The following is a 27,043-nucleotide window of genomic DNA, read 5'->3' on the forward strand; positions in this document are numbered from 1 at the left end:
TCCTTGCCTCTAAAATGAGGATAATGGCCTTGTCATGATAATTAGAATACAGAGGTTAGGAGTTCCCGCTGTGTCTCTGGAGCACTGGGACCAGGTCAGATCTCTGGCCCCACAGAGTGCATTAAGCTGTGACTCAGATCTGGTCCAGGGCCCAGGAACTCCATACGCCGTGGGGCAGCCAAGAAAGGAAGGAAGGATGGAAGGAAAGGAGGGAGGAAGGAAGGAAGGAAGGCCGGCAGGCAGGCGGGGAGAGGCTAGCACGCAGCAGGCACTCAGTGGAGAGTGGATGATATGCACTAGATGAAACTGTTGTCTTTTTAAAACTCTGCAGATGATAGTGATAGCCCTCTATTACTGATCAGGAGGCTCAAATCTGGACAAGCCCACACTGCAAAGTTGGGAGAAGGAGGCAGAACGTCAGCAGTGCAGGCTCAGGATCTAAATTCCGGAGAGCATCAGAATCAAACTCTAGACACCACCCAGGCTAACCCTCTTTCCCAGGACAGCGAAGCACCTTGTTTGGACCTCAGTTTCCCCGTCTATGCAAGGAGGGAGGTTGGGCCAGAGCTGTCTCCAAGAGCCCTTCTCTTCTGGCTTTCTAGTGGTTCCCCACTAGAGATGCATGGGTCTAGTCTGAGCAAACCCGGAGTGTGGTAGAGAACTCAATAAAAAGATGTTGCTGTACTTTTTTCATCCTGAAATTCCTAAGACAGAATCAAGAGGTGATTGTTCCTTATGCCAAGCACAGCCAGCAAAGATGGCCTTGACTCACACCCAGGGCTGCCATGGACAGTTGTGCTGCTTGTGCACTGACCAAAAGTGCCTGGTAGGATTAAATCCAGCTGGTGTTCTGCTTGTCACGTTGTGCAGTTTAGTGGAGGAGGAAGCCCTTGCCAAACCCTCTAACTGGGCACCGAGAGCCTTTAGAAGTGGCCCCCTGACCATGGCTGCCAGGTCCTCTCCTGTTCCTTTCTCACTGGCCTCCAGTCATAAGTGCATTGGGCAAAGGCTTGCTGCGCTGGGACTCTGCACAGGAGGCCCTGCAGTGGGTCCTGCCCCAGGGGCCTGTGGTTGATGGGGAGATTGGGGGATGCAGAAGGGTGATCTCCTGAGAGGCCTTGGGGCTGGAGAGGGGCTGGGAGCTTTACACAGGGAGGCTCGGGCCTGGGAAAGAGACAGACAAGGAACTCCAGGGCCAGCCGCTAAAGCAGGGGCCAAGACCCCCACCCTGGACTGTGAGTAGCAGCCAGGGAGAGAGAAAGGGGCCTGTTTTCCTCAAATTTCCAAATCAGCACCCTTTCCCCGGTCCCTGAGCCCTAGCCCACCCCCTGCCATCCACCCCACCCAGGCTTTCCAGACCTCAGTGTTGTCATCGACGGAGGGGCTGCCCTTCCTCACGCAGGGCCTCTCTGTGGGGAAGCGCTCAGTCTGCGCCGTAAGCTGGGGGCCCCAGGAGGCCGCCGTGACTCCTGTCCTCGCGTGGCAGTGGAGAGGAAGCTACCAGAGACTTGAAGGCTTTGGTCTGCGGGCATGTGGGGGATGGAGCCAAGAGCCCGCGCCTTCAGTCCTGTCCGGGTTTGGGCTTTGCCTGGCACGGGACCCAGAGTCTGCCCCACTCCAGGCTCTAGTCCTTGTATGGCGGGCAGCAGGCCTGCTTGCACAACCAGGGAGATCTGCCGCCTGGCACGGGGATGTTTGTTCTCACTTCTGCTGGCAGCCGTACTGGAACCAGAGCTTCTGGAAGCCCTAGTCAAGCAGTGCCCTTCCTTTAAGCAGGGATAGGACCGTTCTCTCGTTTCACAGGTGACCCAGCTGCATGGCAGGGTCATCTTGAAGCAAGTGGGTGCCAGAGCTGGGCCTGGGATCGTGGGGTCCCCTGGACTCCAGAGAAATCGCCTCTCTCCCCACTTCCACCCCTGGGAACAGAGGGAGTAGTTTTCACCGATTGCAGAAAATGGGGCCTGACGATCGCAGCACAGTCCTTTTTGTACCTCAGCCACAAACTGTCCAGGTAGTGGTTCCCATGGCAACCCTGGCGTTGCCGGGCAGCAGTGGGTCCCGCCAGCCAGAAGGCAACTGTGACCTTCCGAGTGGGGAAGAAGCTGAGCGGGGATGGGAGGGACACCTGACCCACCCGGCAGGCCCGCAGGTGACCCTCCTTCCTGCTCCAGCTGTGACGCACTCCCCAGGCTCCTGTCACGTTGGCTTTTTACCCTCAGGATCTACACTCCTGGCCTTTCCTATCAGGGGCCAGTTTGATGATCTAGGGCCCTTTTTAGGAAGTGGGATCGGAATCTGTTAGGATCAGTCCTCCAACCCATTCTGAGTGGTGCGTTGCATGAAAGATGGCTCGGCAGGCAGGGTCGCATAAGGCTATGGGGAGGGGCTGCTTCTTGGCTCCCCCAGATTCCCCCAGCCAGGTGTGGTGGCCTTTTCTGAAAGGTCCGAGACTCTGCCTCTCCTGCCACTCTGGTCCTTCCTGCAGCCCTCTGGGGACACTTTTCTCCTGGACACCTATCATCCATCGGGGTCCTGCCCATAAACACACATACAGAGGCCTTGCCACATGTGGGGACTTTTCTTCCCCTCCTTTCTTTTTTTTTTTTTTTTCCCCCTTTGTTTTTATAGCTGTACCTGTGGCATATGGAGATTCCCAGGCTAGGGAGCGAATCGGAGCTGCAGCTGCCGGCCTACACCACAGCAGCAGCACCATGGGATCCGAGCTGCATCTGTGACCCATGCCCCAGCTCATGGCCACACTGGGTCCTTAACCCACTGAATGAGGCCAAGGATTGAACCCACATCCTCATGGATCCTAGTCAGGTTCTTAACCTGATGAGCCCCAGCAGGAATTCCCGCAGGGACTTTTCTTCCAAGCAATAAACACCTCTCTCACCCCCACCCAACCAAATGTTCAGTCATCAAAAGAGAATAAGCTGGTTGTTTAGAGGCTCCTCTCTCAGGAAGGAGTTCCAGGTGGGTCCTGTGATCAAACCCATTGGCAAATTCCCTGTCACCCTGCTCACTGTGATGCTTCCTCTCCGTTTCTAAATCCATTTCCCTTATTTCTACAGAGTATGAGCACGATAAACATTTGTCGATGGAGAAGTGCATAATGTCCCAGCGAAAGAGTAGCTCTAGCCCAGCCCTTCAGTGAGAGTCCGAACTGGAGCTCTGTTAACAACTCCTGTTGTCAGCCGAAGTGCATTTTAACAGAGCGCTCTTAGATAACAAGGCTGTCTGCCAACAGGGAGGACAGTTGGCATTTCTTGAGTAATCTGTACACTTCACAAATTTTTTTTTTTTTTTTTTTTGTCTTTTTGCCATTTCTTGGGCTGCTCCCGTGGCATATGGAGGTTCCCAGGCTAGGGGTCGAATCGGAGCTGTAGCCACAGGCCTATACCAGAGCCAGCAGCACAGGATCCGAGCCACGTCTGCAACCTACACCACAGCTCATGGCAATGCCGGATCCTTAGCCCACTAGGCAAGGCCGGGGATCAAACCCACAACCTCATGGTTCCTAGTCAGATTCGTTAACCACTGAACCACGACGGGAACTTACTTCACAATTTTTTTTAATGGCCGCAGCCATGGCACATGGACCTTCCTGGGCTAGGGGTTGAATCGGAGCTACAGCTGCCAGCCTATACCACAGCCACAGCCACAGCAACACCAGATTCAAGTCTCATCTGTGATCTATACCGCAGCTCACGGCAACGCCACATCCTTAACCCACTGAGCGAGGTCCAGGAACCCTTGTCCTCATGGATCCTAGTCAGTTTTGTTACAGCTGAGCCAGGATAGAAACGCCAGCGTACACGTCCCAATTTTAATAACCTTTGGCAAGGGTGTATCCTTCATTCCACGTTCTCATGTGACCATCGCAAAGCCCAGGGTCAGGCTTAGGTGAACAAATGCTCATCGTTCATTTGTTAGCAAAGACGAAGCAGACCCTAAAGGAAGCCCACGCCAATACCCATTCTCTGCTTTAAGGGAACAGTGAGAACGGGTTCTCGATTGTCAAGTTCACTCACCCCAGTCCCTGGGAATGTGTGGTAATTAAAGCCAGGCAGGGTTGGCATTGAGCTTTGGACCATCTATGAAGGTAGAAATTGTCTGCTAAGGGACTTAATGGTGTCAAAAGATTGCACAGGGGACTTTGTTCTAGATAAGAATAATAACTGGTAGAGCTCCCGCTGTGGTGCAGCGGGATTGGCCCCCTCTTGGAAGCACTGGCACATGGGTTCGATCCTTGGCTCGGCGCAGCAGGTTAAGGATCCAGCTCCGATTTGATCTCTGTCCTGGGAGCTCCATGTGCCATGGGACCGCCAAAAATGAAGGAAAAAAAAAAAAGAATTATAACTGGTTAAAGGCCCATCATGTTTTAATTATAATGATAGATCTTACCAGATGCAAAAGAGAGTTGACTGTTAATTAAAGCAGGCTGGAAATTTCCCTATTGTATTATTTATGCACCCCCATCAAGGGCTTCCTATTTTGCAAGCTTGGACAGCATTCATTTTTTTCATCCTTAAAATAAATATTTGAAAGACTGTTCAAAGATGAAAAGACAAGTTACAGCTGGGAGAAAATATTTGCAAATCACACATCTGACAAAAAGGCCCTATATCTAGAACATGTGAAGAACTCTCATAACTCAATATTAAAAACAAGTAACCCAAATGAAAATGAGCAAAGGATCTGAATAGACTTTTCTTTTGAAATATATATATGGCCAATAAATACATGAAAATATACTTGACATCACTAATCCTTAGGGGAATGCAAATCAAAACCACAATGAGATGCCCCTCGCACTGCCTAGGATGGCTTTAATCAATAATTCAGACAAAGTATTGGCAGTGGTGCAGAGAAACTTGAACCCTCATCCGTGGCTTGTAGGAATGGAAAAGGGTGCGATTGCTTTGGAAAACAATCTGGCAGTTTCTTCAACAGACAGAGTTACTATAGGACCCAGCAATTCCACTTCTAGGGATCTACCCAAGAGAAATGAGAACGAAGTCCTCGTAACAAAAGGTCCACATAAAACTGTGTACACACATGTCCACAGGAGTATTATTTGTAGGAGCCGAAGAGTAGAAACATCCCAAATCTCCATGGGTGATGAAGGGATGAACAAAATGGGGCATGTCCATACAGCAGAGTCCGATTCAGCCATAAAGAGGGGTGAAGGGCTGTCCACGGCTACCACGTGCACGTGGACGGACGTGGAAAACATTGCACTATGGAGTTCCCGTCGTGGCGCAGCGGAAACGAATCCAACTAGGAACCACGAGGTTGCAGGTTCGATCCCTGGCCTTGCTCAGTGTGTTAAGGATCCGGCGTTGCCATGAGCTGTGGTGTAGGTCGAAGACACGGCTCAGATCGGGCGTTGCTGTGGCTGTGGTGTAGGCCAGTGGCTACAGCTCCAATTTGACCCCTAGCCTGGGAACCTCCATATGCTGCAGGTGCGGCCCTAAAAAGACAAAAAAAAAAAAAAAAGAAAAGAAAAGAAAACATTGTCCTAAATGGAAGAAGCCACACCCATAGGACTGCACATATATGATTCCATGTGTACGAAAAATCCAGAACAGGCAGATCCACAGGGACAGAGAGGAGACTAGTGGGTCCCAGAAGCTAGGAGAAGGGAGGAGTGAAAGGTGACTGCTAATGGGTATAGGGTGTCTTTGGGAAGATAAGGATAATGTCCTAAAATCGATCGGGTGATGGTTGCTCAACCCTGTGACTGTGCTAGGACCACAGGGCCCTTGAAATGGGTGCATTTTATGGTATGGGAATGATGTCTTCAGAATAGAATGGTTTTTTAAAAAAAACTCTCAACATTAAAACAAAAACAAAAACCCAAAACAAAACCCATCCAATTAGAAAACAGGAAAAGAGGAGTTCCTGTCATGACTCAGCAGAAGTGAATCTGACTGGTATCCACGAGGATACAGGTTCGATCCCTGGCCTTGCTCAGTGCGTTAAGGATCTGGCATTGCTGTGAGCTATGGTGTAGGTCACAGACACAGCTCAGATCTGGCATGGCTATGGCTGTGGTGTAGGCTGGCAGCTGTAGCTCCAATGGGACCCCTAGCCTGGGAACCTCCATGTGCTGCTGGTGTGGCCCTAAAAAAAACAAAACAAAACAAAACAAAAAAAACAGGAAAAGACACGAATAGACACTTCAGCAAAGAGGATGTACACACGAACGCGTGTTCAACATCTTTCTGAAATGCAGATCTGAGAAATGCAAATTGAACCCACACTGAGATATCACTCGACGCCGATTAGAATAGCCGAAATAAAGACCAGTGACAACTCCAAACTGGCAGGGATGGGGAGAAACTGCATCCCTCCCACATCACCGGTGGGAGCGTGAAACGGTCCAGGCGCTCACGAGAGCAGTTTGGCCGTTCCTCTGAACATGAGGACGGATTGGCATGTGACCCAGCCGTTGCATTCCTGGGCATATATCCCAGAGAAAGGAAAACCCATTGTCATGCAGAAACATGTGTCTGAATGTCCCACAGCAGCTTTGTGTGTCCTAACTGAAACCCGGAAACTCCCACATGTCCCTCTGTAGGTGAATGCCACGGAAGCAATGGTACCTCCAGACCACAGGTTACTCCTCCGCTCCAAAAGGGAACAGGATATTGATTCATTCAGCAACTTGGATGACCTTCGAGGAAATTGTGCAGAGTGGGACAAGCCAGTCCCAAAGGATGTGTCCTGCATGACTTCATTTATATGGCCTTCAATAATGTAATCACAGAGATGGAGAACAGATGAGCGGTTGCCAGGGATCGGGGTGGATGTGGCCGTAAAGGGGGAGCTTTTCTGCGCAGGGAGCTGGTGGTGGGACAGAGGAATATCCTGCTCGAGGCGGTGATCACAGGCAGCCACGCGTGGGAGTCAATCGCGCAGTGCTGTACAGACACACACGCACACGCACGTGAGTCTGGTGCGTGTGGAATGGGAATAAAGCTGGTGAAATGGGAATGCGCTGTGTTGGTTGCACCAAGCAACCAAGCTTCCTGGTTCTGACCGTGTCCGCTAGTGACACACGATGAGGTTGCCACTGGGGGGACCCGGGCGAAGGCGCAGGCACCCTCTCTGTATGACTCTGTGACTTCCTGTGAACCTGTAAACATTTCCAATGACAGCGTTTTCTCCCTAAATAATTATCTGAGTATCTGAGAGCCCGCAGTGTGCGAAACACCGTGGCCGGTGCTGGTGGAGAACAAGAGACACGGGCTCCCTGCCTTGGCAGTTCACTCGTATTATTGAGGGAGAAAATGGAATTTCTTTTTTTAAAAAAAATCTAATAGCTTTTGGCCCCTCATGGAGAACTCGTTTTGACCTTGAGGTTATAAATGCTAGAAGCCAGGCCAGGCTGTGTGGACCCGAAATCTCTACCTTGTCCCGACTCAACCTTGAGGTTGCATCATGGGGTGAAAGGTCTCCTTTCCTCTAAGCAGGGACAGAGTCCCATTGTTGCCACCTGTTGTCACCTGGGGATGTAGCAGGTGGACCTGGCTGGTGCCCAGTCTCTCTCCTTACCCTCCGAAGGAGACGTGGTTTAGGCAGGGTCTGGCGTGCTCCTGAGGTTTCTCCTGAGGAAACTGGAGGCTGTACCCAGTGGAGGGAACTGGCGTCTCTGTTGGGGGGACCCAGCCGGAAGTGGGTGACATGGGGAGCTTGTCAGCTGTGCCTCCAGGGCTGCGAGGGGCTGCCAAAGCAGCATGAGCTGAGAGGACTCTGGAAACGAACTGGCTTCAGAGAAATTTAGAAAATTAGAGAAAAATTTAGAGAATCTTTATAGTTTCTTTGCTTTCAGAAGTCATATATGCTCAATATAAAAATTCCAGAAAAACATAATACAGGAAATGAAATTCAGTCCTCTGTGTGTGTGCATTTTTTTAATAATAGCTTTATGGAGATGTATTTATTTAATCTATTCAGTATCATACAATTCGCCCATTTTAAGTATACGATTCAGGAGTTCCCGTTGTGGCTCAGTGGGTTAAGGACCAACATAGTCTACACAGGGATGTAGGTTTGATCGCTGGCCTTGCTCAGTGAGTTAGGGATCCAGTGCTGCCCCAAGCTGTGGCGTAGGCCAGCAGCTACAGCTCCGATTCAACCCCTGGCCTGGGAACTTCCATATGCTGCAGGTGCGGCTGTAAAAAGAAAAAAAAAAAAAAAAGACTTTATTTCCAAATAAGGTCACATTCATGGTTACCAGAGGTTAAGACTAACGTATCTTTCTGGGGAGACACAATTCAACCCATAGCAGGAGGTTCCTTTACTATCCTGCTGTTCAGCTGAAGAAACCGAGGCACAGGGACGATAAGCAGTGATGTGACGGTGACGTAGTCATGCTCAGGCAGTGTGGCCCCGGGTGCCCGCACACAACCCCCAGGCCCAGCAGAACACAGCCCTACCACCGCCCATGGGGACGAAGAAGTCTTTAACTCAGAGATTTGCATTTATCTCCGTGCCCCCGAACGGTGAATGGTGTGAGGCTGTCTGTTAGGACTCCCTCAAGTCTGAGGGGTCCCTTGGACCCCTGGAGGGAGGGCTTTGAGCCATGAGGTGGGAGACTCTGGCCAAGGTGCCCCCGGGGCCTCTGCTCCTCTGGGGTCTCCCTCCCAGGCAGACATTTAGCAAACATCGATCGTCTCCCAAACCACATTGCTCACGCTATGCTAGGTGCTAAGGGAGGCCCAAAGGTGGGCAAGGCCCTGGCCCTGGCAGACAGGAGCTCCCTGGCGGGGGGGGGAGGCGGGGGGCGCTTGGTGTACAGAGATGCTCTTCCCACGTTGGGAGGTGAGAGGCCTGCGCAGGAGGCTGGGGCTGGGGCTGAGAAGCCTGATCACAGAGAAACCCACATGAGCCTGCACCATCACCTGTGCTTTGGCACATCTGCCGTTATCACCGTAAACTATGATTGGGTCACTACATCTAGAACTGTGCTACCCAGACGAAAGAGCCCTGGTCCCTGCACCCGAGGAGTTGGCCAGAGTGGGGTAAACGAGGTCTAAAGGGACTGTGGGCGTTACAGAAAGTGCCAGAGGCCCAGGGGAGGGAGGGACTCACTATCTGAAAGGTTTCCTCCATGTCTGCAAAGGTCAGACCAGGTCTCCATGGTGAAGGGAAGCCGCAGAGCAGGCCCTATATAGGAGGCTAGGCTTTTTGCATGCATCACACTAATCCGCCTTAAAGGGTTCGTGAGAAACATCTTTATGTTCCCATTTTGCAGATGCTGTCGTTTCTCTATCTCTCCCAGCAACAAACAGGTCTTTGGGCCCCAGCCTCCCTTGGCCAGTTGGTGTGGCTCCCTGTGGAGAGAGTCGGCGCTGCACCAATAGGCCACTAGGTGGCGCTGTGGGCCGCCTCATGGCCATAAACCAGCAGAGGGTGGCAATTTCATTCACCAATTTATCTCAGACTTGTCATTTATAGGCATCTTCCGAGTACCTCTGAGTACGTAATCTACTTCATATTTTTCTTTAACTCCCTTTTAAATTTTTTATATCTATCCTAAGGGGAAACCATGATCTCTTTGCCATAAATAGACAATGAATGTAATTTTTTTAAAATCTTGTTAACTGTTTAGGGAATTCCTGTTGTGGCTCAGCGAAAACAAACCCAACTAGGATCCATGAGGTTGCGGGTTTGATCCCTGGCCTTGCTCAGTGGGTTAAGGATCCAGCATTGGTGTAGTTTGCAGACGTGGCTTGGATCTGGAGTTGCTGTGACTGTGGTGTAGGCTGGCAGTTGTAGCTCCGATTCGACCCCTAGCCTGGAAACAGCCATATGCTATGGGTACAGCCCTAAAAAGCGAACAACAAACAAACGAAACCAAAAACAAATTCATGTTAACTGTTTAAAACAGTGCGATAGTATATAGTTAGAGGGAAAGTATTGAAAAAGCTATTAGGACAAAGCATGTTGGTTTGTGTAACCCCTATAGCCATCTCACAGATCACCAGTGCAGTGGAATGCTGTCCCAGGCTCTGAAAACAGCTGCTGTCACCCAGATGCATGAGTGTTCAGGGTTGGAAGGGCCCCGACCCTCTGCAGGCAGAAGAACGGAGGTGCAGAGAAGGGAGGGATGTAAGCAGAGTCACTCTTTGATCCCAGGGTCAGAGCCAGGCCTGGCCCAGGTCCTGCCTTCTCCCTCGACTCCACGGACCCTAGAAGAACCTCAGGAAGTCAGAGCTGAAGTATGATACACACATGTTTCTCTGATGCCTAAGGAAGTTCACTGTAGGTTCCCAAGCGCAGGGCACTTGTTGGGTGTATGGAGCCCTGGAATGAGAGGAGGTGTGGGGTGGGCGGCTGCCAGGCCCCTGTGGAGCAGCTGGCTCGACTTGGCTGAGCTCCTCGCCCTGGAGCTCTGCAGCAGCTCACAGAGTGGCGCCAGGCTCTCCTCTGCTCAGTCCACCCCGGCTTTGGGCACTGACCGCCCCATCCGGGCATCCTGCCCCTCCGAGGAGCCCTGTCCACTCTGGGATGGGCTCTTGGCAAATGCTTTGATCCCTCTGCCTTGTCAGAGCTGGAAAATATGGGAGTCACCCTCCCTCCTGGATTTACCCGTGTAGCCAAATCAAGTGAGGCTCTGACAGGCCCTGGGGTTCAAGGAGTGAAAGGCCAGTGGCCCCGGTCCAGCAGCCCTGGGCCAGTGAACCTCCTGGAGGCCACGGCAGGGCGGGGAATCTGTCCTCCTGCTGGCCCCTCGCAGTCCTCAGAATTGTCGAGGGAAGATGACCCTGCGTGTTTCATTTGGGGTGTTTCTAAATTCCGCTTTTACAGCCCAGTCTTCTGTGTTATTTTGCTCAAAATGTATTTTTTTGAGAGTTCCTGTCATAGTGCAGCAGAAATGAATCTGACTAGGAACCAAGAGGTTTCAGGTTCAATCCCTGGCCTTGCTCAGTGGGTTAAGGATCCAATGTTGCTGTGACCTGTGGTGTAGGTTGCAGACGCAGCTCGGATCTGGTGTGGCTGTGGCTCTGGCAAAGGCCAGCGGCTGCAGCTCCAATTAGACCCCTAGCCTGGGAACCTCCATATGCTGCGGGTGCTGCCCTTAAAAAAAAAAAAAAAAAAAAAAAAGGATTTTTTCGTATTAGTTAACACCAGCTGCTGTAAGAGGGAGGTCTCCGAAATCTCAGTTTATTAACTCCGTAGATGTTCCTTTCTCGGCTCCCTGTAGTCCATTTGGCAGCTGATCTACATGGGGCCGCAGCAGGTCAGGCACCATGGCGAGTGCTGGACCCACAGTGAGCAAGGGGCAGACACGCCCTCCCCTGGGGACCGTCCTCCCCTCTGACAGGGACACTCACCCACGGCCTCTGTCATCTCTCCTCAGTCCTGTACCTGGAAGGCTCGGTGCTTGTGTTTGAGGACATCTTCAGACTGATCGCATTCTACTGTGTCAGTAGGTGAGTAACCCTGGCCCCACAGGAGGGCATCTGATGGCAGCAGATGTCCATGCATCTCGGGGGGCGGTGGGGGTGTCACAGGAAGCCCCCAGAGAGAAGGGTGCAGCCCACAGGATGCAGAGAGAGGGGGCAGCAACCATGAAAGGAGGTGTTGGCCCTGCTGCTCCCTGGGACCAGCCGATAAAGGCCCTTCTTCACCACCCCCTGTCCCCCCGGGCTCACTGGCCACCACCCCATGTCCTGTCTTCCAGCTTCAGGACAGCTTGGAGTCCTGCCCTGCCCCTCTGAAGGAGTTAGAGGAGGAACTTCCTGCAGGGGCAGTAGGTCTGGGGGAGAGCCCTGGTGATGACTGGATCTGGCTGGGTGGAGTGGGTGTCTGGTAACCACCCTCGAAGCGGCTCTATTTATTCATAACTGGTGGCAGGTCAACCGGAATGTCAAAATACATTGCGGTGCCAGAAGCCAATGGAGCTACAGGGACTTGACCTGGGCTCTGCAGGATGTCTTGGGGTCCAGGGCCCCAGGCCCACCTCTCCCTGCTTCAGAGAGACCATTCGTGCTGCCTCTGCTGAAAAACCACACTCAATTCAGAGCACCCCTCCCACCTACCAGGACCCTCCTGCGGCCCAGGGGCAGAACAAGTGATGCTGGGAAGAAGTTGCTAAGAGCTGCTGCCTGTTGAGGGCTCTCAGGTAGCCAGCCCTGTGCTAAGGGTTTTATGTCCATTATCTTTTTAAATCTGGCAAACAATTCCACGTGGTGAATACTCTGGTTCGTCCCATTTTACAGACTGAGGAAGCTGAAACTGAGCGAAGCAATTACTCGAGGCCATGCACTTGCTAAATGGCAGCACGGAGATTCAAAGGAGATAAAGCTCCAAGGGCTTTGCTAAAGCTGCCACACTCGTGTAGGTTCCACGACAATGCTCATGACCTAGGGTGTCCCTCCAGGCCCACCAGGCAAAGCACCAGTAGCACCCTGGCTCCTTTGTACCTTATGACATATTAAGCTCTTGGAGTCAGACCCTCTCCTGTTCTCAGGAATTCTACCTTAATAGAAGGCACGTAGCCTGGCATTTGGCACAGGCTAGCCGTGTGAATGAATTGAGCGAATGAATGAACGATAATGTCATTGCAGAGCCCCGATTTTGAGCTAATCTTTTTTTTTTTTTTGATAGGGAAGAAATAGATTTATTAAGATAGGACGCTTGTGAGAGATGCAAGCGGGCAGGTGAGGAGGCTCTGCCTGGGCTAATCCTAATCTCTCGACTTCCTCTGCTGTAAAATGGGCACAGTAGCAGCCACTCCAGGAGTTCCCTTTGTGGCCCAGCTGTAATGAACCCGACTAGGATCCATGAGGATGTGGGTTCCAGCCCTGGCCTCGCCCAGTGGGTTAGGGATCCAGGGTTGCCGTGAGCTGTGGTGTAGGTCACAGATACAGCTCAGATCCCATGTTGCTGAGGCTGTGGCGTAGGCCAGCGGCTGCAGCTATGATTTGACCCCTAGCCTGGGAACTTCCATATGTCTCAGGTGTGGCCATAAAAAGACAAAATAATAATAGCAATAATAATACCCACTCCATAGATGCTAGAGGGAGAGGTAAGATAAAGGGCCAGGACACTGCCTGATACCCACTATATGCTGGGGTTCTAATTCCATGGGTTGGGCCACCTCTCAGGAGTGAGATGCTGCTGGAGGAAGAGCCCCCAGCTCAGAGTGACCTAGCTGCATGCCCTTGGGCAAGTCCCCTGACCTCTCCTGGCCCCTGTTGCCTCATCTCTCAAGGGGACGCGAGCCAAGGTGGAACCCCAAAGAGCTACAGCTGTGTGGCTCTTCAGTTCTCAGATCTAAATGAGCAGCCTCCTCTAGAACCAAACACCCAGAGGCCAGAACCAGAGATGCAGGGTTCAAGGGTCTTTGGGTGGCCTGCGGAGCCTTGCACAGAGGGGCACGTTGCTCAATGCTGAACACTCAGGTGATGGATGCCAGTCCTGGCTAAGGTAGAGCCTGCTCCCTGATGGCCACGCGGGGCCTCTGGGGCCGGGCATGGTACCTGTCCATCAAGCGCAGTCCCTGTGAGAGCTGGGATCAGCGGTGCCGAAGGGCAGAGGTTCTGCCTCAAGGGGGCCACCCAAACCTAACTCGAACACTGCTGCTTGGGCTGGAGGGTGGACTGGTGTGAGGGTTCTGGGGATGGTTCCCAGTCCTGGCTGGGTCCCACGGTCACTCAGGGAGCCGGTTAAAAATATAGACTCCTGGAGTTGCCGTCATGGCTCAGTGGTTAACGAATCTGACTAGGAACCATGAGGTTGCGGGTTCGATCCCTGGCCTTGCTCAGTGGATTAAGGATCCAGCGTTGCCGTGGCTGTGGTGTAGGTTGCAGATGTGGGCTGGCGGCTACAGCTCCGATTAGACCCCTAGCCTGGGAACCTCCATATGCTGCAGGAGCGGCCCAAGAAAATGGAAAAAAAAAAAAAAAAAAAAACCAGACTCCTGGGTCCCACCCCAGAGATTCTGATTCCATAGACCTGGAGCACAGGAATCTGCATGTATAAAACACACACACATTTTTTTTCATTTATATTAAGCAGCAACCACCCTTATTCTTTTTACCTCTGTGACCTGAGTTATCTTTTATTCTCAGTTACTTGTTAGATGCACTGCTTTCATAGAACTGAGACTTTCAGGGGAGTTGCCCTTGTGGCTCGGTGGTAACGAACCGGACTAGGATACATGAGGACGCAGGTTTGATCCCTGGCCCTGCTCCATGGGTTAAGGATCTGGCATTGCCGTGAGCTGTGGTGTAGGTCGCAGACACGGCTGGGATCTGGTGTTGCTGGTCAGCAGCTGTAGCTCGGATTCAACCCCCAGCCTGGGAACTTCCATATGCTACAGGTGCAGCCCTGGAAAATACAAAATAAAGAGAACTGAGACTTTCAGCAGGTATCCAATAGTGTATAATCTGCTTTTGTAACAAGCCAGTCCACAAACTGGGGCGTTGTGCCTAAGCTGCCCCCTTCCTCCTGGCAGGAGAAGGCAAACCAGGATTGGGGAAGTGCTTCTAAGAAAATGCAGTAAAGCTTAGCTGGGGATCTCCTAGGGGCAGACTTGGAGGCAGGATCCATATTTCAGGGGGCACTAAGGGACCTGCCCCCAAGGAGGAAGGGACAAGGGAGTGGGGAGCAGAACGGGGACAGGGGTGCCACTGCAGGGGCCTCACAGCCACAGCCAGATCTCCAGGGCAGCTGTGGCGCGGAAAGGAGACCTCGAGGCCACCACAAAGCCACGGGGATGGGCTTCCATACCCTCAAGCCAGCACACCCAGGCTTTGTGGCTCTCCATAGGGCCAGTGGGGTGGGCCGTGAGGCTCCAGAGTGCCAGGACAAGCCTCTGAGGATCACGGGCACCGGGTCGTCAGGAGCGAACCCCGAAGAGGCTGGGCGATGGGTGGGCCGAGCTGGGAAAAACCGCCTGAGGGGTCCGTGTGGGGCGGCAGCGTCTACGTGGCATCAGCCTTGCACAGAGCTGCCCGGAGCCTTTTCTGCCCCGCACCCCTGCTGCAGGGGAGGTCTTATCACTGCAGACCCACTTCAGGAGCCTCCGGACCCCCGCCCCAGCCTGTGCCCAGGAGGACTGGACTGGGAGAGCCTTGTAAGGAGCTTAGCAGAGCGCCTGGCACGGAGTGAGCGCTCCAGAAAGGCTCGAGCGTGTTCTTACTGCTGTTCGAGGTGAGGATGCTGTGGCTGGAGTGTGACCAGCCTCGGGTCACACAGCTAAATCCTAAGCTGGGTCTGAACCCAAGAATGTCCGATTCCTGAGTCTTGAGGCTGCCGCCCGGCACACAGTACCAAGCCCACAGCGAGAAGACGCAACTGCCGCTTCCCTCCAGCGGCAGCTCCTCCCCTTCACATCCGGGTGGGCGGGCCCAGGCCCTCTTCGAGGGAGGGTGACACTGAGGCCAGGCAAAGAAGGGCAGGAGGATAATTCAAGCAGAGGACACAGCGTGGGCAGAGGCCTGGCAGTGGGCAGGCTGCGGGCAGCTTGGGAATGGCTGCCCGGGGAGTCGGACAGTGGGTGGGCATCAGATGCACTGGGTGCTGGGAGCCCCCTGCTGCTCATGGTCAGGCTGCCCTCCCCCAGAGCCCAGGGGCTGCAGCGGGTGGTGGGTTGAAGCAAGCGGAGTGTGGACACCAGCTGGGGGCGCCACAGCCATCCAGGCCCTCGTGGAGCCATCTGCCCCAGGCACGGGGTGGGGAAAAGGAGAGGGTGGAGCTGTCACTGCAGGGAGGACTGGGCAGGGGGAGGGGAGCCTGGGTTCCTGTCCTGGGGGACAGGAGCTTGGACACACTTGATCGTTTCTGGAGCACTTCCTGTTGCAAGACACTCTGCTAAGCCCCTTACAGGGATGGTGAGGTCTGATCCTCAGCGCAACCTTTGGTCAGGAGTCAGCAGCCTCAGGAAGTGGATGCCAGTAACTAAAATGAGGAAAGAAGGGCGGACCCATCGGAAGTGGCCCAGCGCCCAGTTTGTGACTAAGCTGTCCCCTTCCTCCTGGCAGGAGAAGTGGGAGGCGGGCTGGGCCTCCCAGCTTTTGAAGGAGGCTGTTAGCACAGTGTCTGGAGCTGCACCCCCAGGCCCCTTGGCCAGGGGCTGTAGTGCCTTTGGACTGGTCTTGGTTACGGGGGCCCAGGGAAGGAGCCTGGCCACACCGCTCAGAGGCCCGGAGAAGCACCCTTGACCAGAGCTCCCAGCAGGAGAAGGAAACAAACAAGCCCCCCACTAGGTGCCCCCCTGCTGCGCTGCGTGGTTTCTATAGTAACCCCATGAGAGGGCATCATGTCCAAGGTCAGACCAGGAGATGAAAGTGACACCTGGCCAAGAACCACCCAGCTAGGGTTTTAGCCTGCCCGTCAATTCCAGAAGATGCTGCTGGTTTCCTGTCTTTCTCCCATTCTGACACTTAAGAACATTATTTTACCCAAAAGGAATTTGTGTTTTGCCTTCTTACAATGGTCGACTTTCAAAACCGCAGAAGTCACCCAGGATCTGTGGGGAAATGGAGCGGTGGGGCTTTGAGGGCCTTCCATCCTGGAGGTGCTCCCCTGGTCACCTCAAAACTTTGCAGGGACTGGGCAGGGTGGGGAGTGCCAGGTACCTCGGGGGAAGAGAAAGCCAGCCTGCACTGAAGAACTAAATAGATGACACACAGGGTCCAGGGGGTTTTAATCCATGGGTCACGACCCATTAGAAGGTAAGGGTATAATATAAAAATAGATTTGGGAGTTCCTGTCGTGGCTCAGTAACGAACCCGACTAGTATCCATGAGGATGCAGGTCTGATCCCTGGCCTCACTCCGTGGGTTAAGGATCCGGTGTTGCTGTGAGCTGTGGTGTAGGTCGCAGACGCGGCTCAGATCCCACATGGCTGTAGCTGTGGCGCAGGCCCGCAGCTCCAGCTCTGATTTGACCCCTGGCCTGGGAACCTCCATATGCCATGGGTGTGGCCCTAAAAACACAATAAATACATAACATAGATTTGGCTTTTCCCAGTTTCCAGACACAGAGCAACTAAAATCTTGGAACTTCCTGCATGATAGGGGTGTCTTTTGTTATTCATAGTGAGCCCCTCTCTGTCCCACCTGACTTTATGCTAACCCGTAAACAGGGGCGCCTAGACAGCTTCAGGATGGGGCTGGTCACCAGGAGGACAGGCACTCAGAGGGCTGGAACTTTCAGCCCCACCCACCGACCTCCCAGTTGATGGGCACCCCGAGGTGCCAGGAGGGGGCACGTCCAGAGCAGCAGTGAAGGGGCCCCTGGCCCTCAGGCTTGCCTGTGCCTCTTCCGTCAGGCTGTTTCTGACTTGGATCCTTTATAATTAACCAGGAAACGGACGTGGAGTGTTTCTCTGAGTACTGTGAGCCGATCCAGCAAACTATGGAAACCTGAGGAATCCCTGATTTGTAGCCAGTCGCTCAGATGTCCGGGTGGCCTGGGACTTGCAGGGGGCACCTGAAGTGGTGGGACTGAGCTCCAACCTGCGGGTCTGCACTGACTCCAGGCGCTTAGTGTCGGAATCAGCTTGTGGGTCACCCCACCCCGCTGGTGTCTGGAGAATTGGGGAGCTGGTTGTTGGTCTGAGAAAACACCTCACAGGGGGTGTGAAATCAGCTGAGCAGATCGCGTACGGCTCTTTGTAAAAAATTAGACTAGGCTGGGAGATATCAGAGCATGTCTCATGTAGTTGGAATAAGTCTTGTTTTGCAAAACTCTACGGGTCTGTGTGTGTGCGTGTGTGTGTGTGCGCGTGCTATACATGATGCCAACTGTGTCTCTTACTGGCAGTCATGATCGAAAATCACCAGCTATGTGTTCCTGCTGTTGTTCAGTGATAATGAACAACTAGTATCCCTGAGAACGAGGGTTCGATCCCTGGCCTTGCTCAGTGGGTTAAGGATCCAGTGTTGCCGTGAGCTGTGGTCTAAGTCACAGACGCAGCTTGGATCTGGCGATGCTATGGCTCTGGCATAGGCCCGCAGCTACAGCTCTGATTTGACTGCTAGCCTGGGAACCCCCATATGCAGCGGGTGTGGCCCCTAAAAAAGACAAAAACAAAAGCAAAAAATCACCAGCAAGAACAGAAGTCTCCAGAGAGGGGCGTTTGCACCCCGCAAGGTACACAAGCTGACCCACCAGAGCTCGGGGGCAAATGTTAAAACACTTATTCTCAAAATCTTGCTTTTCAGATTTCTACCGTTGTGAATGAATTTGAACAGACTTAATAGTTTAATAGTTTGTACTATGATGGTTGCATAGTTTGGTAGATTGAATATAAAAGAGGTAACGTGTCTGATGTACCTGGATTAGTCAAACTTTGGCTAATAGCCTAAAGTACCACTTCTAATCTAACTTTTCTATTTTTGTAGGCGCGAGGCAAGAATTAGCTGAAAGGTGAAGGGATGGACTTGAGTCTTTGACAAGCTTTTTTAGGGGGCACCTGGTATTATCTGTGGAGGGCTTGCTTGGGATGCAGATTTGGGGGAACTCTTGTATAAAGCTGTGAAGAGAGGGGTTGCCCACAAGGCATGGAAGATGCAGCGGTCAATGCCACTTTCCAAGTGACAGGTAGCTGGATGGATGCTTGTGGAATGGATAGAAGAAAAGTAAACAACTGTGTATTTTAGTAAATGTTTTTAACTTAAAAATAGTTTAATAGTTTATAAGGAATATATACATCCATACACGCATACAGATCTGGAGATTTAATTTTTCTAATTATTGAGAGCCCTTGCTTTGGCGTCCCTGATGCCCCACCCAGCACTCTGGCCCTCAGGATCCACTTGAGAGCTGTCTAAAAATGTGGATTCCTGGCCCACCCTCAGAGCCAACATTGGGAGCCCCTGGGCATGGATCTGGGAATCTGCATTTTGAGCAGCTCCCCCAGGGGATTCTGATCCAGAATTAATTCATACGAAGACATTATTTTGCCTCTCCATAAGGTTGCTGTGTTGTAGTCGTAGTGGTGCGAATAATAATAATCAAATAACAGAGGAGTTCCCATCGCGGCTCAGCCCCCTGCCGTCCCCACCCCCTCCCTCCACCCTCGTCTCCCCCGATCCACTTCTCCGAGTTCAGGTGGATCCATTCAGCAGATGCTCCTTGAGCCTCTGCGGTGTGTACTAAGCACTGCAGGGGCATCGGAGAGGTGAGAAGCTGCCTCCCCCCGTCCCCAGAAGCTCCCAGGTTGTAGTGCAGATAGTAAGGCCATGAAGACCCCTGGGGACCCCCGGGGACAGAAGGCCATCAGGGAAGGCTGTCAGGGGACAAGGAAGGGTGGGATTTCAGGGAATGGAATTGGGGTTTGGCGAGAGGGTGGACAGAGCTGGGGATACGGCTGGAAAAGCGGTCAGGGTCAGACGGCGACAGGCCTTGATGGTTGGCTGAGACGTAGAATCGGACCCAGCCAGCCTGGGGCCCCTGCAGGGTCACACGCCCCCTTCCTGGCCCCACAGAACAGCCCTGGGCTGGAAGTCAGGAGGCCCAGCTCAGCCCGTCTGCCCTCGACCCACCGTGCGTCCAGGCCTGGACGTCTTTCTTCCCTCTCTAGGCCTCAGTTTCCCCAGCTGTACAGTGAAGGGGGTGGGTCTCCAGGTCCCTTCTGGGAGGTCTCTGGAGAGATCCCTGAACGGGTCCCTGTTGAGACCAATGGCAACAGATAGAGCTGGCTGCTGTGCTGCAGGGGTGCTCACTGGGGGGTGTCTGTGTGCTCACTGGGGAATATCTGTGCTCACAGGGGAGGTCTGTGTGCGCACTGGGGGGGTGTCTCTGCACTCACGGGGGATATTTATGTGTTCACAGGGGAGGTCTGACTGTGCACTCACAGGGGAGGTCTGCGCTCACAGGGGCAGTCTGACTGTGTGCTCACAGTGGGTATATTTGACTGTGTACTCACAGAGGGTGACTGTTCACAGGGGGGCTATTTGTATGCTCACTGGGGGGATATTTGACTGTGTTCACAGGGGCAGTCTGACTCTGCTCATTGGGGAGTGTCTGACTGTGTGCTCATAGGGGTGGTCTGACTGTGTGCTCACAGGGGCGGTCTGACTGTGCGCCCAGTGCACAGCTCAGTCTGGAGCAGAGAGAGTCAGAGGCTGGAAGGGGTGGGTCACTCACTCTACCTGGAATAGCACCTCTAGAGGAAGCTGCCTGGCTTCCGGGGGCCAGGAAAACGGGACAAAGCCTCTCCCCCACCCCTACCCCCAAGGAGGGCCTCGCATCTCTGGGATGCTGGCGCAGGCACAGGACTTGGAGTGACCGGCTGCTCCCTCAGCCTCAGGACTCTGCCCCTCGGTCCCAGGGAAGTTTCCAGCCTGTTTGGAGAGCCCGGTAGCCAGCGGGGTTTCCAGGGTTCTTCCTCCATGAGCTGGGGGTCTGGGCGGTGGAGGCTGGGAACAGATACAGGGATCCCTCCCCAGGCATGACCTCAACCCCTTGTGTCTCCGCAGAGATTTACTGCCCTTCACGCTGAGGCTGCCGCAGGCCATCCTTGAAGCCAGCAGCTTCCCAGACCTGGACACCATCTCCAAGCTGGGCCTGGGTAAGTCCCCTCGGGGGTCAGGGGAGGTGGCGAGGCTTTATTGAGAGAACTGCCCCCATGACCGCCTGTGCAGCGGGGCAGCCCCTCAGGCTGAGCCCAAGTGGGATCCTGAGCCCCAGCTCCCACGGAACCGCCTGCGCCCTACCCCAGGCTGCCGAGGCCCTGTGGCAGGACACTCCCCCACTTTTCAAAGTGGCGCCTTTAACAGCAGCTGGGAGGTCTGCTGCACAGTCTCGCTGGGTCTGAGGGAGCTGTGGCTGGTCAGGGCCTGCCCAGGCTGACCCGGGGCAGGGTGTAGCTGGGAGAAGCTGAACCAAATGCCAGGGTCCTTCTCAGCGATGGCCAGAGACTTGGGTGACAGCGGCTGTCACAGAAGGAAAAGCAGTCTGAATGTGGTCGGGAACTGGAGTGTCCCCACCGCCCACCCCCGCCTCCCTGGCCTGCCCCCTACCCAGTGCTGGACTTAGCACCCCCCCCACCCCTCACCCCTCCGACCTTTTGAAGTACAAGGAGAGAAGAAGGCCAGAGAGTTTCCATCTCAGCCCTTCCACATAATTACAGGGAGAGCGCTCACTCGCTGGGCCCTTTCCATGTGATGGGCTTCGCTGAGCCAGCACCGACCCCGGACACGGCCTCACCATGCTGGCCTTCGGGGAGCCCAAGCTCACCAAGTCTGGAGCTGCCAGGGCCAAGCCAGCGCCTCTGGGGGCCCCCCAGTCCTGGCAGAGGCCAGGTCACCTTATGGTCAAAGCAGTTAATAAGTCTTTAATCAAGACTAAAACACACAGGGATTATAGCCAATATTTTATAATAACTTTAGATGGAGGATAATCTATAAAAATGTTGAATTATTATGTTGTAACCTGAAACTAATATAATAGGTGTAAATCAATCATACCTCAATTAAAAAAAAAAAAAAGCAGAACTCTAAACTGTGCCCAGGATGGAAGTTCCCATGTGGCACAGCAGGTTAAGGATCACGGCGGTGGTGCAGGTTGTAACTGTGGCACAGGTTCAATCCCTTGCCCGGGAAATTCCATATGCCTTGGGGGGCAGTGGGGAGAGGGGGACACAGCAAATAAATAAATAAACAAATATTTGCCATATTTTAAAAAATAAATAAATAGGACGTTCCTGCTGTGGCTTAACGATAATGAGCCCGACCAGTATCCATGAGGATGCAGGTTCGATCCCTGGCCTCACTCAGTGGGTTAAGGATCCAGCGTTGCCATGAACTGTGGTGTAGGTTGCAGACTCTGCTCAGATCCCGTGTTGCTGTGTGGGGCTGTGGTGTAGGCCAGCAACTATAGCTCCAGTTAGACTCCTAACCTGGGAACCTCCATATGCCATAGGTGCAGCCCTAGAAAGCAAAAATAAATAAATAAATATATGAATAAATAAATAAACCACAGTCAAGAACCTGCATTGCACCTGGCTGAGTACGGTGCCTGGAACACAGAGGTGCATTCTCACCAGTGCTGATTGAATGGAAGAAAGGTTGACCAAGACGGCAGGACCAGGCCATAGAAGACGTTAGGTGCGGATCTGGGATCAGAGAAGACACCCCTTGGCTCCCAGGCCAGCCGCTGTCCACCACCCAGGGGCAGCAATACATGAGGTGCCACCAGGCAGCTCGTGGTCCAAGGCCAGGGAGTTGGAGTCCTCTTTCAGTAGGAGTCAATATTTAATGATCACTGACCTTGCTCTAACCTCTTTACCTGCATTGACTCGTCAAATCTTCAAACAACCCTATCAAGTAGGTTCTGTCACTGGGATCCCTGCTGTTTGGCAGACACAGGCACGAGGGGTTGAGCAACATGTCCAGTGTCACATGGCCCGTGGAAGGCTGGGCAGTTGGGCCCCAGCACCCACTCACTAGCTCATGCTGCCCTTAAACTCTTTTTTTTTTTTTTTTTTTGGCTGCTCCTAAGGCATGTGGAAGTTCCCAGGCCAGGGATCAAACCCTTGCCACAGCAGTGACCCAAGTTGCTGCCACAACAATGCTGGACCCTTAATCTGCTGCACTACAGGAGACGTCCTGCCCCTAAACTTTTATCCAGGCTCTCCTCGGTCTGTTTTACCCTGTTTCTAAACTCCAGGGCCAGTTTTCAGTTGATATTGGGAATAAACCCTGTACTTGGGCCCAGATAGTATAGTTATTGGGCTGTTCGCCTCCCGGAAGCTTGGATGTGGGACAGGTGACCTTCTTGTAACTCTCACAGTGCCAATGACAAGCCCTCTTGAGGTCTCAAATGGCATGAGTGACACTCTCGTTGCCACGCCCTTGGCACTGCTTGTGTCATCCTCGTGTCCCCATTTGAAAGACAGAAAATCAAGTCTTTGCACAGCTGAGAAGCTTGTGCAATGCGGTCCAGGTGGAAGGAGCAAGCTGGGATGAGCGCCAGGGCTTCCTGGCTCCCTGCAGTCGCCCCACAGCCCCGGCACCTTCTCAGTTGCTTTTGCCGTGAGCAGTCAGGGGCCAGTTTTGAGGCCAAGCTGGTGGGGAGAGTGAGAAGCCAGAGCTCTGTCTGGGGAGGCTTATCTGTGGGGGGGGGGGGGTTCATTCTGCTGCAGCCCATAGGCTCACTGGGGGTGGGTGGAGGCAGGAACCCCGGGGACCCACCGCCCCAGGGCCCCGCAGGTTCACCGCACATGGGGAGGGCCCTAGGCCGTAGCAACATCTGATTATAAAACAAGCTGCTCCTCTTGGGAGAACCACATTCCTTTCTGGAACAGACAGGCCCTTCTATCCTGGGCCAGCTTGACCTCAGGCACATCAAGGACGTGGAGAGGGGAGGTTGCCATCTAGGAAGCCAGCGGCAGTTCAGATGGTCTGCCATATGCCCTTCCTTGAGAAGGGGATTTAAATGAAACCTGAGTACATTGCAGCCTAAGAACCGGAGGATTCTGATCAGATCTGGCGTCCCGAAGGGCTGAAGGACATAAGCAAGGCTCGCCAGGATAGGCTTGCCCTAGAGCCGAGGAAGGGTTAAGTTTTCAGCCCATCCTGAGCATGCACAGAGACCGGAGTGAGGGGCACGTCCTGTCAGAAGCTGGAGACCTTGACTCTGAGATGTGCAGCCCCCCCCCCCTTCCCCTGCACTGGTGATGACAAGACGATAGACATGCAAAGAGCGGCACTTGCCAAGGGCCCAGATGTGCCAGGCATTGTGCCGTGTCAAAGCGGCCAAAAAGTGAAACCCACTCAAACTAGCTCAGATAAAAGTGGATTTGGTGAAAGGATGCTGGCGAATCTCCGTGACATGGAGCAAAAGTTCAGCCGGACTTTGCAGGCAGCAGAATGATCTCTGCACACAGCTCAGCCTCCTCCTTAACCCCAGGCTCCGGCTCTGATCCCTCCGTCAGCCAGGCTCCGCCTCCCACCCACATCCCACCTGAGGATCTCGCCGTTGCAATAAGTCTACGAGGCATATGTGTTTCCTATCACTGGGGTCAGCAGTTTTCTTTTTCTGGCACTGTACTCACTTATAACAGAATGAATAAATGTCATAAATATCCAGATCATTGCACAAGCCCGCTCTTCGGTCAGAAGCGATGTTGCTGAAACACGGCTATTGACCTGCAGGCTCAGCATCATGTGACAGCCCAGAACATTCTCTCATGAGCTGATGTAAGAAAGTCTGCGTTTGGCCTTGAAAAAGCCAACATGCGAAAGGGCAGGCTACGGAGGTATAATGTTGGGGCCAGAAAACTAACACAGGGAACAGTTCAGCGCTAAACTGCATGCAGTTAATTCTAAGTGCAAAAGGAACCTAGAGAAAGCAGTGGTACATAGGGGTTCAATTCACAGAGGTTCTCAGACAGGTTTGCTTTGCAGTGTACATATGTTTAATATTTTAAAACTATGTTTAGAAAAAGCATATGTGGAGTTCCCATCGTGGCACAGTGGTTAACAAATCTGACTAAGAACCATGAGGTTGTGGGTTCGATCCCTGGCCTCACTCAGTAGGTTAAGGATCCAGCGTTGCCGTGAGCTGTGGTGTAGGTCACAGATGCGGCTTGGATCTGGCTTTGCTGTGGCTGTGGTATAGGCCGATGGCTCCAGCTCTGAATAGACCTCTAGCCTGGGAACCTCCATATGCCATGGGTGCGGTCCTAGAAAAGACAAAAAAAAAAAAAAAGAGAAAAAGCATACGTCCCATAGCTCTTCCATGCTTTTTCCTTTATGTTATATAATGAGAATTTTCCTAGTTATTAAAAACTCATTGAGGGAATTCCCATTGTGGCTCAGTGGATTAAGGACCAGATATAGTCTGAGGATGAGGGTTTGATCCCTGGCCTTGCTTAGTGGGTTAAGGATTCGGCATTGCCATAAACTGTGGCATAGGTCACAGATCCGGCTCAGATCCGGGGTTGCCATGGCTGTGGTGTAGGCCGGCAGCTGCAGCTCTGATTCAACCCCTAGGTGCCGTAGGTGCCGCCCTAAAAAGCAAAAAAAAAAAAAACAAAATTCATTGAACAGTCCAGTTTGAATGGCTGTCCCATAACCTGTCTTTGGGATGCCACAAAGACATTCACTCACTGATCTTATTGGACTTTCTAGCAGTTTCCATGGCACCTGGAATACTTGGCTGCATTTACTCATCCCTCCTCTGTCCTGCCACGCGCCCAGGGCTCCTCAGGTGCAAAACGACTGTCGTCTTTGCCCTCAGGGTCAACAGCCCAGCACCTGGCCCTTCCCAGGCTCTCTAAGGTTTGGAGGGTTGGACCCAAGACACATCCCCAGCCAAGACACAGGAGGCCACAGGGCCAGCAAAGCATCTGCCTTGGTCAAAGAGCAGCCCAGAAGCCATGAAGGCCTGGGCCCTCAGGGGAACTCTGGCCACTGAGCTGAGGCCTGGCCCGGTGCCAATGGGCACAGAAGCTCCCAGTCTTGCCAACCACTGGGATTGCATGACAGCCTTCCGCTTCTCCCCTGGCCTTGACATCTGTAGGCTGCAGAGAAAGTTACCCACTTCCTTTTTTAAGCATAACGACCTGCACTGCCACTGAGTTCCCTTCAAAGGCCCCCAGACCCCAGGGTACAGCTCCTCAAGTCCCAGCTTCCCCGGAGGCTCTGTGCAGTGGGGCGCACCCACCAGGCCTGTGTGCAGCACAGGGGAGCAGTTCCTAGACACCCAGGCCCCGAGCCCGATTCCCTGAACCGCGCTGTCTCTTCCACTCATCTCAGAATCCAAGTCTGGGGCGGAAAATGTGTTCTTTTTTCTTTGTTTGATGAGCGCCCCACCCCCACCCCTCCACCCCCCTACCCCGACCCCCGACCCTGTTATCCCGGGGCGAGCTGTCTGGCTGGGGGTCCATCACTTAGGGAGCTTTTGGCCTCCCTCCTCTCGTTGTCTCACATTTTCACGTTTGGCCTTTAGACGTCTTCCCGTGGTTCAGGATGAAACCAGAGAATTACAGCCACCGGGTGGGTTTCTTCCGTCAGAGCATGTACCCAGGCCTGGGGAGGACGGGGGAGCGTGGATGAGGCCTGAATGTGTCAGGAAGCCTCCTCCGAACTGGTGATCTTTGACCTGAGTCTTGAAGGATGAGCAGGGATTTATCAGGTGGCGGGGCTGGGAAAAGCATTCCAAGCGGAGGGAACAACATCGACCAAGACCTCAAGCTTGGGGGTGAGGCGGGAGGGCCAGCCCACGGCCCGTCCAGGAAAAAAACGACAGCAGAGTCAGGTGGAGATCCAGCAGGTGGCAGCAGAAAGGATGTACAGAGCCAGAGCCCCCAGCCCCTGCATGCCAGGCCAAAGCAATTCTGGAACAAATAGCAGTCCAGGGCCTACCATATGCCTGGCATGGCACCCCGAAGAGTAGAACAGACTGGGGGCACAGTGGGGGCGGGGAGGCAGGCTGTGACCTTGATCTAGGGGAGCAAAGGTGGGAGGGTCTGGCCGTAGGTGGGAAGTTCCGTGGATCATCTACCCTGTGACTGCACCTTCACCCAAAGGAAGGGCCTTATGGGAACTTGGAGGTGAGCCGTGGGGACCTCAGCTCACCTATGGGGCTGCTGCCCCGTCACTTCGGAGTCAAACTGGCTGCTTGTCGCTCCTTGCTACGAAGACTTTCAAGGAGAATGGACCGGTCCTGGAGGGGTCCATAGCTGCCCAAGAAAGCAGAGCACCCAGGCAGCCATGAAGCACAGCCCGCCAGGATGGTGTGGGAGCCCAGAGACAGGTGGTGCCCTCGGGCGAGGCTGGCAGGTGCGCAGAGGCTTGCACATTGGCAAGGGTCCTGTGAAAGCTTGTCATCCTTTTGACCGTGGATGACAAGGTAAAACTTATCATCCCAGTTGGCCACGACAGTCGGACTTCCAGACATGGGGGTCTCTGCCCAGGTCCCAGCTAAACCAGGAGCCCCGCTCCCCTCCTCTGCAACCGCCCAGCTCAGAGAGGACTCACACACCACTCTGTCAGTTTCTCAGCAGCCCCCCTGCCCTGGGATCCCATCCTGCTCACCCTGATTGGGTTTATGATACCCTGGCCAG

At 53.5% G+C, this 27,043-nt stretch overlaps 1 protein-coding gene, 1 long non-coding RNA gene and 1 other non-coding gene across 4 annotated transcripts in view; 2 read left to right on the forward strand and 1 right to left on the reverse strand.

Annotated features, from left to right (window-relative positions):
* RIN3 (Ras and Rab interactor 3) overlaps positions 1-27,043 on the forward strand; it is a 131,214-nt gene that overhangs the window by 74,445 nt on the left and 29,726 nt on the right. For both annotated transcript variants that reach the window (XM_084970081.1, XM_084970080.1), the window contains 2 exons: positions 11,375-11,447; positions 20,451-20,542. In XM_084970081.1, coding sequence (XP_084826207.1) covers positions 11,375-11,447; positions 20,451-20,542 — 165 coding nt within the window. The remainder of the gene's footprint in view (positions 1-11,374; positions 11,448-20,450; positions 20,543-27,043) is intronic.
* On the forward strand, positions 18,242-18,305 carry LOC146401893 (small nucleolar RNA SNORD77). The gene has a single exon (XR_014811753.1). It is a non-coding gene; the product is annotated as a small nucleolar RNA SNORD77 (small nucleolar RNA).
* LOC146401894 (uncharacterized) lies at positions 24,850-26,683 on the reverse strand. The gene is made up of 3 exons (XR_014811314.1): positions 26,556-26,683; positions 25,906-26,006; positions 24,850-24,985 (listed from the first exon to the last, which is right to left on the reverse strand). It is a non-coding gene; the product is annotated as an uncharacterized LOC146401894 (long non-coding RNA).

The sequence above is a fragment of the Sus scrofa genome, chromosome 7, assembly GCF_054392235.1.
Source record: "Sus scrofa isolate SSC_HxYL_T2T_F1_AM1 chromosome 7, Sscrofa_HxYL_maternal_Yorkshire_Landrace_v2.0, whole genome shotgun sequence".
Lineage (NCBI taxonomy): Eukaryota > Metazoa > Chordata > Mammalia > Artiodactyla > Suidae > Sus > Sus scrofa.